This window comes from Vidua chalybeata, chromosome 19 (assembly GCF_026979565.1).
Source record: "Vidua chalybeata isolate OUT-0048 chromosome 19, bVidCha1 merged haplotype, whole genome shotgun sequence".
NCBI lineage: Eukaryota > Metazoa > Chordata > Aves > Passeriformes > Viduidae > Vidua > Vidua chalybeata.
Window position 1 is genome coordinate 11,332,130 of NC_071548.1, and position 12,086 is coordinate 11,344,215.

The 12,086-nt window shown below is 41.0% G+C and overlaps 2 protein-coding genes across 7 annotated transcripts in view; one reads left to right on the forward strand and one right to left on the reverse strand.

Annotated features, from left to right (window-relative positions):
• Positions 1-7,768, reverse strand: part of STXBP4 (syntaxin binding protein 4) — a 67,399-nt gene extending 59,631 nt beyond the window's left edge. For 5 of the 6 annotated variants that reach the window (XM_053960185.1, XM_053960184.1, XM_053960189.1 and 2 more), the window contains exons 1-3: positions 7,552-7,768; positions 6,044-6,094; positions 2,251-2,299 (exon numbers count right to left, since the gene is read on the reverse strand). In XM_053960185.1, coding sequence (XP_053816160.1) covers positions 2,251-2,299; positions 6,044-6,094; positions 7,552-7,768 — 317 coding nt within the window. The remainder of the gene's footprint in view (positions 1-2,250; positions 2,300-6,043; positions 6,095-7,551) is intronic. The other variant, XM_053960188.1, reaches the window with a different exon arrangement.
• LOC128797535 (cytochrome c oxidase assembly protein COX11, mitochondrial) lies at positions 7,729-11,497 on the forward strand. The gene is made up of 4 exons (XM_053960191.1): positions 7,729-8,056; positions 8,123-8,278; positions 9,389-9,514; positions 10,006-11,497. Exons 1-4 carry the CDS (start codon positions 7,820-7,822, stop codon positions 10,186-10,188), a joined length of 702 nt encoding a protein of 233 aa, XP_053816166.1. The 5' UTR covers positions 7,729-7,819; the 3' UTR covers positions 10,189-11,497.
• The last annotated feature ends 589 nt before the right edge of the window (positions 11,498-12,086 follow it).

A 12,086-nucleotide genomic window follows, 5' to 3' on the forward strand; every position in this document is an offset into this window, starting at 1 on the left:
TCTAACAGTAGCCAAGAGATCCAGCTTCTAAAGGACACCTGCAGTTCTTTTGGTTTTCTAGAAGAAAACTGGATGAGATTTCTTTATCAAAGGAAAAGCACTAGCTCTGAAAAGCAACAATTTCCCAAAACTTCTTATTTCAAAGTATTTGCAAAATTAGCCTTTGCTTTAGAAAGGCTGGTCACAAGAAGAGACCTAATAATTCTAATAACCTTTAGAAACAAAAAGTAAACCTATGCTTCAAGCACTGTATAATTTTCACTGTAGTATTTCTTGAAGTATTTGTTTCACAGGCTAAAAAGAAATAATGAAACCCAGTGTATTTGGTGTGTGTTTGACAGGACTGCACATGAGCATGCCATGATATGGCAGAACATAAGGTACTCTTTGTAAGGCTAAAAGTGAACCAAACTCCTTTTACTTAATCACAGCCTGAAAGGAAGAACAAATCCCCAAGCCCAATATTTCTTTAAGAATACCCTTTGGACAACGTCCTACTCCATGACAAGAACAGAATATTTTGCATTATTACCCAGTACTGTCACTGCAATTATCCCACACATTTGTTTGGAGGCTGAAGGACAGCATCCCAGTCATGCTTTGTCCTGACTTGTCTCCATCTCTGAAATCTTAAACAGGGTACACTAATCTTTTAGTAATTTGCCTAAATTAGGCAAATATTCCATTCTTTTCTCTCTTGCCTTTTGCTGCTACTGCTATCGGTTTTTCTCTGCCATTCCCTCTCAGCAGTTTTCACACAGCAGTTTTTTTGTTAAAATTAAAAAGAGAGAACAAAAGTTACTTCAACCTCGCTCAAATTGACACAGAGGTTTTACTTTGGCAAAGTCTGAAAAGATCAAATGTCAGACTTTAATCTGAAGTTTAGAGTTTGCCAGAAATTTTAGAAACTCTTTATATACTACCATATTAAATAATAATGAAATATGATCAAATCTAAGAACAGGACAATTAATAGGAAAGGATCTACATTTGCAGAAGTAACTGGCAATATTTTCAAAAGAGACATCCTAATGAAAGTAAAATGGATTCTGACAAAGAGGACACAGAACACACAGCTAATAACGGTCAGTGGAGAGGAGTAATGGGTCTCTGAAACACTGGAATTGTGATGCTGCCACCTACAATTAGAAAGAACTGACACTTTGGACAGACAACTTTTACAAGGTACTCAGGTCTGTTTATGCTCTAAAGACTAAAACCCTCCATACATGCAGTTTGAAATTACTTTATTACATAAAAGTAAAGACAAAGATTTTCAAATGCCACAAATTTGTTTAGCATATCACATCTAGTTGACTTTCAGTGTTAGGTTTTTTTTTTCCCCATGTAACATAGATCTTCAAGTCAAGCTACTTGTCATAATTCTAATAAAATAAACAGAGCTTTAACAATTTCATTGTAAAATGACTTGGATTCATTACCCATCCAACATTTATTTTACGTCATCAATTTTAATATTTGTGAAATGTTAGAATATTTCTCCCAGAGCTTTAGAAACGTGCTCAACAGCATAAATAAAGAAATAGGCTTCTAAACCAGTTGGAGGTAGTAACAAAAAATAATTCAATGTTTTTTGCAGAAAAAGATGCAAATTAAATAATCAGATGTCGCTACTCATTTTTTGAGGTCAGGCAAAAGTACCTGTAAGGAAGGTTTTAGCACGTAGAGATGTGATGCAAGAGATGAAATAAACAAGCAAAACTCACCAAAATGTACACTATAACCTTCTTAGACTAAAAAATACTAAACTCAACACTCCAGCTGAAGTCCTGGAATGCTAACAGACTAAGTGTGCAACATTTTGTGTAGATGCTCCAGTAAGGGCAATTAAAATGAACCTGCTTCTATTGCTTTTTAGCAGCATACACAATGAAGTTCAACAGCTTTGGGTTTTATTTCTATTAGTACTTATTAAAAGTAAGTATGTACTTACTAAAAGTACTGTGTATTTATCAGAACACAGAGCTCTAGATATTCTTCTGATCTCTATTCCTAAGTAGTTCTTAGTCATTTATGTGCACAAACAAAACATTTACCTATGTTTATCAACAGGAGAATAATACACTTTGCTCACAAAACACATATCACTTGACATATAAAAAACTAAATTATAAACTCTGGCTGTTGATGAAAAGAAGCTGAAAATTATCAGCTTTTAAATTATCTTTCCTGTACTTTGCCCAATTACAGACTAGAGCAATGCCCTCGGAACTGAATGGTTCAGCATACCAGTATAAGAGAGAGAGACCATCAAAACGCTCTGGTTCATCTTCAGCCCCTGGAGAAAGCAAGGACATCCTTCAGCATAGCAGGAAAAACAAGGACAACGTAACCAAAAACACACTGAAGTTTCCAGTTCAGCCGGATAAACGTTATGAGCAGGATGATTTCGGCTAACAACTAAAAAACCCAAACACAGAGCTCCAGCTGAGCGTTCTGCCTACTTAATCTCCTCTGAAAGCCTCTGCGTCACATGCACTAATTCACCTAGAGAGGTAATGCTTACTTTTTCTCTCTTTGAAATGACCATTTAGAGTCATTTTAAAGACTGACAAATGCAAAGGAGAAAATTTACTACACTGTGATTAAGCAATCTAGATCCAGCAGCCAAAGGCAAATGTGGTGATTAAAAGCAACTTATTTCCTCCTTTTTTTTCTATTAATTTATTTACATGCTCCCTGCAAACAAGGTCAAAAGCAGTAACTCATGACCTTTCTAAAGCAATCTTCCTAGCAGACTGCATTATGCACAGCCACAGAAAAGGGAAAGCCAACAAAGCAGACTGGGAGTATTAATGAAACGAATGCCATTATGCTATTACTCTTCATTCTCAATCACAGTACTGACTTCTGCCAGAACTTGATTTTTAGACTTTCAAGATACAGTAGTCAAAAGTCAACACAGAACTTGGGTTATATATTTCCTCTAGAAATGGAAGCTGGCATGTACTTTTCTGTGAAAGGAAATTAAACTGCCAAACTTAAGTCATTACACTGGCAATAATGTAGTTTAAGAAGTCAAATGTATCACCCCTGTTCCCAGAGGTCAGATCTTGTGATAGGACACTTGGTCTTGCAGAGAGATGCACATTTTCAGAAATTCTAAGCATTGACACCAGTTTAGTTAATGAATGTTTCCTTCCAGGCTTGCCTCAGAAGAACCCCTACTACTCCCCCTCTCTCAAAAAATCATAACAAGACTGCAGCTTGAAATGAAAGCCTACTACCCTGTGTAAACTGAGGGCTTTAAGTAGAAAGGTGAATCCTCTCTAACCAGGAGCAGCCCTGTGATCAGACAGCATCTGTCAGGTCTGGAGGTGCAGCAGGAGGGCTCTGCTATGCCAGGAATGCAAAAGCTTATCTCAGGCACCTTTTTTTTTTTTTTTTAAGCTGCAGTGACTGTGGTTTCATTAGCAGATAATCCTTCTGGGGAAAGGATCCCTTTGCTGAGAGATGTGTGAACAGTGTTCATAGAGACTGGTCAGTCCTGAAAGCCTGCAATGCACACACAGAAGGGGCAGAGTGACCCACCACAGATTAAGGAGCAGATCAGAGATGGAAATGGGAACATAAAGCAGCCTTCCTAGTTCCCAAATAGTGAAAAGCCCCACTGGCACAGTGACCACATCCATTCAGAGATGAAAATTTGCCCCTTTGTAGCTTTTCCTCAGTCAGCTCACTTTGCTGTTACCAGCATTACAGAAAAGCCATTGATATTTTAAGCCTCATATCAATTAGATTTGCTCTAGGCAAGTTTACAGAAGATAAAGTACCAATAGATTTTCTACAACAAAACAACCTCTGTACTTAACACCACTGGAGTTCAATTTGTGGTATCAATATCAGGAGCATTTGTCAAAATACATCACTCAGACCAACCACATTTTCTGCTATTGAAATCCCCCAATTAACACATGGCTCAAGGCTCTGCAATTTCCTTGTTAAAAAGCAAAAAGTTATTTTTATTAAACCAGACATGACAAACTTCTGGACAATTTAAGCAGATATAAAGTAGTATTAGCCTTATTGCTCTCATTTTACTAGAGTTTTTATCAGTAATACATGACTTGTTCGGAAGATTGCTCCTCCACCCTTTCTTCAAAGCTTTGTTCAGCTTCCTGAAATCATCCCCAAGGCTTCTATCCCTCTTTACCTTCAAATTCTGTTGCTGTGCTGCTTTTAATGAATAACATCATTATTGTTTCTCTTGCAAGTGCTCTGCTTTTCAAGAACATGCTCAGAGGAACACAAATTACATTTTACTTCCAGAAAGATCTAGGAAAATTGTAACTCAAAATTCCATGAAATTTAGTATAAATAAGTAAGACTAAATTTTCAAGAGTTGTCATTTGTTGTTAAAGTAAGATTAATTTCCAAACAGCTGGAAAACTATTTAATTCTGGCAACATTTGTAATTACAACTTGCCTTTCCCAAGGGAAGTTTTGCAATGCTTTAGCAACTGAAATGGATTACATGATAATTTAGCAGATGACAAAAAGATCTGCAGAATCTTTGGAAGTTCAATTCACAAGATCTTTTTTGTTACAAATAAACCAAAGGTCTTTTACAAAAATCCTATGCAAATCCATTATGCAACTGTAGCCTTTCAGCTTCACTAACCCCAAGTTCAGATTTTAAGGACCATAGGCAAAGGGACGCTGCACCACACAGCATGGATGAGTGCTCAGTGTGATCCATCCAAACCCACTCATTATTCAAAATACATTCTGCTGGTTAGGCTATAAAGGTTAAAAGAAAATGTAGGCCATTACACAGCAACTGTTAAACCTAAAAAAAAACTTGGGCAACATTGTAATTGTGGAGAAGTATGAATGGTTTGAGGCTAACCCCCTGCACAGAGAAGAAAGGTGTGATTTAAAGTTCAGGTAAACCTCAGTTAACATATAAACAAGCACATTCTTGGAAGTATCATCTCCTACAAGAAATAAAAGTACAGAAAATGACAGCCTGCTATCAGCATGCAGCAGAAGTGCAGTATTAGGTGCCTTTCCTGTTCATCTCTAATGTGAAAAACCACCTTTGGAATACAGTGAGCTAGGAACTACTCATGTAAACAACTCATCTTTCACATGATTCTAGCAAGCCACAGGTGAAAGATGTATCTTTGTGATCACATACCCTGAATTTCCATCAGACAAGCAGAGTTTTGGCTTCTTCAGGTCCCAGTAAAAAGCAAGTTAGCTTTTTTAATGTTTTGTGGTTTTTCTTTTCTAAAACAATCAAGTTATTTATGATGTGGCATGATTCTAAATCTGTGTTAAATTTTTTATTATTGTTCTGAATACTCTTTGCTGGATTCTATTGCACAAGTACAACAAACATGGTAAGTCCAGCAAGAGCTGCCTGTGCCTGGTTTCAATTCTGGCTTTGATGACAGCATTAGCAGGGTTATTTGGCAGTTTGGAAAGGGTCTGGTGTTACGCTTTTCAATCATGACTGAATCCATGTCCAACACTTAGAATCTGATCGAACTCTTAAGTGCATAAGATTATGTTTTATAGAATCAGTGTATTTTTTTTTACATCCTGTGACATTGGTAAATATATGATGGTTCCTAAGTACTACATATAAAATATTAAAGGTATACAGACAGAGTATTCTGAAAAAGTAATACACTGTAATACAAAACCTCCAGTCTTATGTTACTACAGGTACCCCAGATACACAAAGAAGTGATCTACTATATACAAGTAGTTTAACTATTTCACAGTTCAGAAGCATTAAATTAAGAAATCTCTATGCAGGGTTTTATCTCTACAAAACTAGTCCTAACCAAGGACATTAAATTAATGAAAAGCTTAAAGGACAATTCCTCCCTTAAAGTGTAAATTCACTGGTGTGGGTGTCAGCTTTCCTACAACATTACTGCAGACTTTCAATATCAGAGTCATTTTTCTTTAAGTCTTCATCAAGACAAGATCCTACCAATGAAACTGCAAAAATTTTAATATTCTAATCCATTAATTGTATTTCTGTATCTAGGGAAAAAAAAGTACTTACTCCTTCTCTGTATTTGTGAGGGGATCTGTACTGGACATCTTCTGAGAAGCACTATTAAAATAGAAGTTGAAAATGAGTTCTGACACATGAAGAACAGGCTCCTACCCAGGATCAAAATCTTCTAAAATAGGAAAAAAACCAGATTACAACTCTAGGATGATGCAACATAACTGCTGAAAGCAAAGACAATCTCCTTTTTTTTCCATTTAAATTTATTTGGAAAGGGAAAGGTGTTTTGTAGGTCTTGTTTTCTCATGTTTTTTTAACTTAATCTCTGGTATTTAGTGTCTCTGATCTTCTCACATGAAGTACGTAGAACAGGCCAAAACACACAAAATAGGCTTACATACCACTAATGTAGCCAAAGCCCCCAGAAATTCACATTGTATTTCTATTAGTACATACAACAGGTTGACAGGAAATACAACCCTGGATGTACTGAACTACAATCACTTCAAAAACTGCTTAAAAAGCATTAATGCAAAAAAATATGTGTTTGTATCAGTAGTAGCAGATCTTCCTGACCTTGTGAGGTGCACAGCTGAACCCTCACATGCCACAACCCAGAACCGGAATTATTTCCAAACAACAGGGACAAGGAACTCTCCCAACACACAGGCAAAGACAGCACAGGGGCTCCTGGCACCAGTGTCACACCACAGATCCTGGGCAAGATACAGCAAAATCTCCAGGTACAGTGTCAGCCTCCACAAAACCACTCTAATTCCTGTGTGTCTGTATTTCTTGAGTGAAAAAGATGTTAAATCCACGTTGGAATACCACAAATGCTCCTGCAGTAAACATTTTCAGGTTTTGCTCATTAAAGAACAAAAAAAACCCCAGTCATCTGAACACAGGGGAAATAACACACCGAGCCTTTACCATTCTGTTATTCAACATGGAAAATGAAAAAGTACCAGGAGCTGCCAATCCTTGTGTGACTCACCTTACTGGAACCACCACAGAAGACAGGCACAGCTCTAAAGCAGTAAATTCAAGTATTGCTACAGCAAATTTTATTACAGTGCAAGGCATCAGCCGTGTGAAAAACTACTGTTTGTGAACTTGCCTGACTTTGCCCGTCCTCAGGTTACTGCTGTTTATACTAACAGCACTCGGTACCTTTGCAGCGTGTCAGTACCTCTGCCTGAACAAAACCAGATCCCTAGAAATGAAAATAACGAGAAGCAAAGGACCGGGGGAAAAAGGAATAAACAAACAACCGGCGCCAAGTGTCCACAAAAGGGGAGAAACTGCAGGCCCCGGAAGGACCACCCGGAGCAGCCCAGAGCCCGTCCTGGAGGACCAGAGGAACAACCAGATATCTGCGGGACCCAGGTCATCCCTCTGGTACCAGCCACCTCTGGTGCGGTGTACCTGCGGGACCACCGCCCCTCCCGGTGACCCCGCTCCTGGCCGGCCTTTCGGTACCACTCCCGTCCAGCACAGCCCGCTCAGTGCTGGGGGGAGCCGTGGAACCCCACCGGCCTGTGGGCTGCTCCAGTTACCTTGTACACAACCTGCGCCCGAGCCGTCCCGCTGGCGAGCGAGGAGGGGGCAGCCACGGGCGGCTCCGCCGGGACCCCCGCGCTCAGCGCGCTCCGAGGGGGGCGCAGCGGGCAGTGACGCGATGGCGACTCGGCCCGCCGCCGCCCTCTGCCTTCCCCCCGCCCCCCCTCCTCTCCCGCCCCGTCCCGCCTCCGTCCCGCCCCGTTCCTGTCCCATTCTCCGCCCCGTTCCCCGGCCACCCGTCCCGAGAGCCCCCGCGCTGCGGCCATGGCACTGTGCGTGCGGTGCTGGGCGCGCTGTGGTCGCGGGCTGCGGCTCGGGGCCTTGCCCCGGCCCGGGCTCTGCGGGACCCGCGGCGTGCGGGGCTCCAACCCCTTCACCCGGCAGCAGGAGGAGGAGTGGCGGCGCCGGAACCGCTCGGCCGTGGGCTACATCGCGGCGGCGGCCGTGGGCATGGTGGGGCTGTCGTACGCGGCCGTGCCGCTCTACCGCCTCTACTGCCAGGTACGGAGGGCCCGCGGCCGGCGCCGGTTCCGCGGGCGCGGGGCCCTCACTGCCCTTCCCTGACAGGCCACGGGGCTCGGCGGGACGGCGGGCGCGGGGCGCGACGCGGAGTGGATCGAGCGCATGGAGCCCGTGCGGGACCGGCTCATCAGGGTCACGTTCAACGCCGACACGCACGCCAGCATCCAGTGGAACTTCAAACCGCAGCAGAGCGAGATCTACGTGAGTCATCGCCTTCCCCCCGCGCAGAGCCGTGGTCACGGTTGGAAGAGGCCTTTACGATCACTCGGTCCGACCGTGCAGCCGGCACTGCTACTGTAACCTCTAAACCGCAGCACCCGCGCCAGGTCCAGCACCTCTTGAGCAGCTCCAGGGATGGGGACTCCACCCCCTCCCTGGGCAGCCCTTTCCAAAGCCTGACCACACCAACAGTGGAAAATGTTTCTAATATCTAATGGGACTCTCCCCTGTCTCATCCCAAGGCCCTTTCCTCTGGTGCTCTCAGTGCAAGCACGGCAGAAGGGCCCGCTCCCCACCTCACTACACGTTCCTGTCAGTAGTTCCAGAGAGCAGTCATGTTCCACTTGAGCCTCCTCTTCTTGAGAATGAACAACCCCAGACATGTTCTCTAGAACTTTGATCAGCTTTGTTGCCCTTTGCTGGACATGCTCCAGCATGGCAATGTCCTTTTTACAGGATATTGTGTGTAGCAGCCCCTCTGCTACCCCTTTCAGCTATCAAAAGTTACTGAAACTATATTTATGTATACACTTCATATATACACATGGTACATACACTGTAAAAGTATGTGTGTGTGTGTATATATATATATACTTTAAAATATATAGTATTACAGTATATCTAAATCTGTACTGTTTCTCCTATTGCCCTATCCTTATAAGAACTTTTTTTTATATTTAAAAATCACAACTTTTCTGTTTCAAATTAGTTCTCAAAATAAGGAGTTATGCTTCTTAAAAGTTCGAGTCCAGTACTGAAAGAATAAACTCAGAAACTAAATGCACACCATATCTAAATCTGCATATTAAAAATGCTCTGTGTGCTGTTGAACTGCTAAGGATAATAGAAGACTCAGGCAAAATGGTAAGATTAAAAATACATAGAACAGGATTGAAGCTTTTAATTTTGAATATGGGTGAATTTCATGTAATCAAAAATACATGTGAAATAACCAATTTGAAACAGCAACAGAGAAAATTAATTCTAGATAAAGTCTAAAGAACTTGGTTTGAGGGGTAGAGGGCTGCAGTGAATTAAAAAAAAAAAAAAAAAGAAAATCAAAGAAAATGACTGTACAATTATGTTACACAGGTGGTACCAGGAGAGACTGCACTGGCATTTTACAAAGCAAAAAATCCTACTGACAAGCCAATAATTGGAATCTCCACCTACAACGTTGTCCCCTTTGAAGCAGGACAGTATTTCAATAAAATACAAGTAAGTGTGAACAAAGCAAAGATTGCATTTTCCTTTACACAAAGGAAAACAGTTACCCATAAATTGCATTTTAATCCTGGACAACATTCTTTGTATGCCAACATTTTAAGAAAATACCTTGTTTATTTCAAATGACAAAGTGCATTCTTAGCCGTATTGCCCTCACACCAAGCTGCTCATCCCATCAGAGCGGCTCCAAAATCCGTGTTATTTAGTACCACTCTCAGGGCAGGCAGAACGATGTGAGCTGGTCTGGCTCCTTGACACCTTTACACACTTCATTAAAAGGTAATATATTTTTTTCCTATATCACCAGTAACACAGTTGCTGTCTTGTTGCTCATCTTATTGATCCTTCCCAGGATTTTAGGGGTGTAAAGGGAATGAGAGTTAATTTTAAACCATTAACATTTCTCTCATGTTGGCAGAGATAAAATTTATCATCACCATTGTTGTCTAATTGTGGAATTTTTTTTTTCCTCTCACCTGCAGTGTTTTTGTTTTGAAGAACAGAGGCTAAATCCTCAGGAGGAAGTGGACATGCCTGTCTTTTTCTACATTGACCCAGAGTTCGCAGAGGACCCTAAAATGGCTAAAGTTGATTTGATCACTCTCTCTTACACCTTCTTTGAAGCAAAGGAAGGACAGAAGTTGCCACTTCCTGGGTATCAGTAACGGGCCTTCTCTACAAAATCTGACTTCTGCTACATCTGAGTGCCAGTTTTGATGCCATTTTTCCGAAGAAGAAAATCTGCAGGAATACTGTGCAGTATGAAATTATATTATTAAACCTCCATGGGCACATGCTGTTATGAAAATATATGTATATATTTTTTTTTGGAAACCAACTTAATGTATCCCTATTTCTTACGGATAGTATTTCTTCATCAGACAGTGGAAGGAACACATTGTTCCTGAAGTAGAGAGGGTTTTCTCAGGCCATCTTTTTGTAAGATGTTATCTGAATACCACAAGGCAAATTTTTAAACAAACATGTAAATTAAGATCTTCATTTAAATACAGAAGAAAAAATCAGTTGATAAAGCATGTAAAATTCCATTGCTGGCTCCAGAAAATAACTTGCATGTTAAGTTACTTTAGAAAAAGGTAAACCCAGATAATAAATTAAGGTAATCTCATAACTAAACAAAGTTAGACTGTTATTTCTGTGTAAGCCTCCCTGGCACAGGAGGAGATGATGATTCAGAAGGTGATGCACCCTCTCATGTTATTACTGAATCAGTAGTTCATTTGGTAAGAGCAGACTGCTCTAAAGCTGTTATCATGAGAACAGTAATTTAAGCGTAAGCACATCAGATCTGTGGGATGGTTTCCATTTGGAAACTCTTATTTCTGTGTTGTGTCCCACTCATTTGAATTATCTGTGCTGCTGTTGAGTGCTCTTTGCCTTTGCAGAGGGCTCTATTCTGGGCACCTCCACAAGAGATAATCTTGGCTTGTGTCTGACATGCTTTTAGGGGAGGGCAGGGTATAACAACTGCTCTGAATTGCAGCTGAATAAACAGCATAGGTGTCTCCTCAAAAACCAAGACCAGCCCATTCAGAGGCCGAGTTGGCCTTAGCCTGCCCAGCAGTGCAGCAGCTCTCCAGGGAGACTCTCTTTACCAGCAGAAGACATAAGTGGGGTTTATGTAACTTTTGGGCATTATCTGTGCAGTAGGTCTAATAACACTTCATCACTGCCTTGCAAACCAGGAGCAAGTTGCTGAGCAAGTTCAAGTAACCTGCTCATTTTCAGACAGAAATTAGTATCAGCCAGTATCTCTTCTGCTGAGCCACGTCTTTCTATCCCTTCCAGCAAAGAAGATCTAACAAAGTAAGGGTGATGTTGGTTAGCTTGGACTCTGAAAAGGCAATGGTACTTCAGAAGTAACTTCCAGTTACTTAAGAATCAGTTATATTTGCATACAGTAACTCAAAAACTGCTTTTTTGAAAATAAATGGATGCTACATTTAAAATCCATTATTGTAGTAATTACTTGTGTTGGTGAAACAGATTTTAGATGACATACAGGTCTTCTTTGTATATTAAAGATTGAAAGCTTTTAATTCTTTCATCTCTCTAATGCATTTTATCCAGCAGAACATGTGGAGCCCACACAAGTGAAATATATGCATATGAAGATAGCAGCAAGCTTTATAATTCCAGTATGCTTCAGGGAAAAACAAAGTAACATCAAGACAAATCTTTGAATCCAAGCTAGGGGAAAAAAAACCCAACTTCTTACCTCAGCTGTCTTTAGTCTATTGTCCTTCTGAAAGCTGAACTGATTACGGCAGTTCTCCACCCATTGCTTTATTCTGGCCACATTCTTTAGAAGAAAAGGAGTATCCCCCTGGCAAGTGGCAGTTCCATAAAAATGTGGGTTCTCCTCCTTGAGTTTGAAAGCCCAAATTTGCACAGATGCTGAGCACATTCCCTCTATAACACAGGCTCTAACCGTGGTAATTAGCCAATTCCCTTCCATCTCTCTCTGACCATTGTGCTGCTTTAAACATGGAGAGGTTCTGTCAGCAATTGCCCATTATGGATTACACTGCAACAGCCCAGT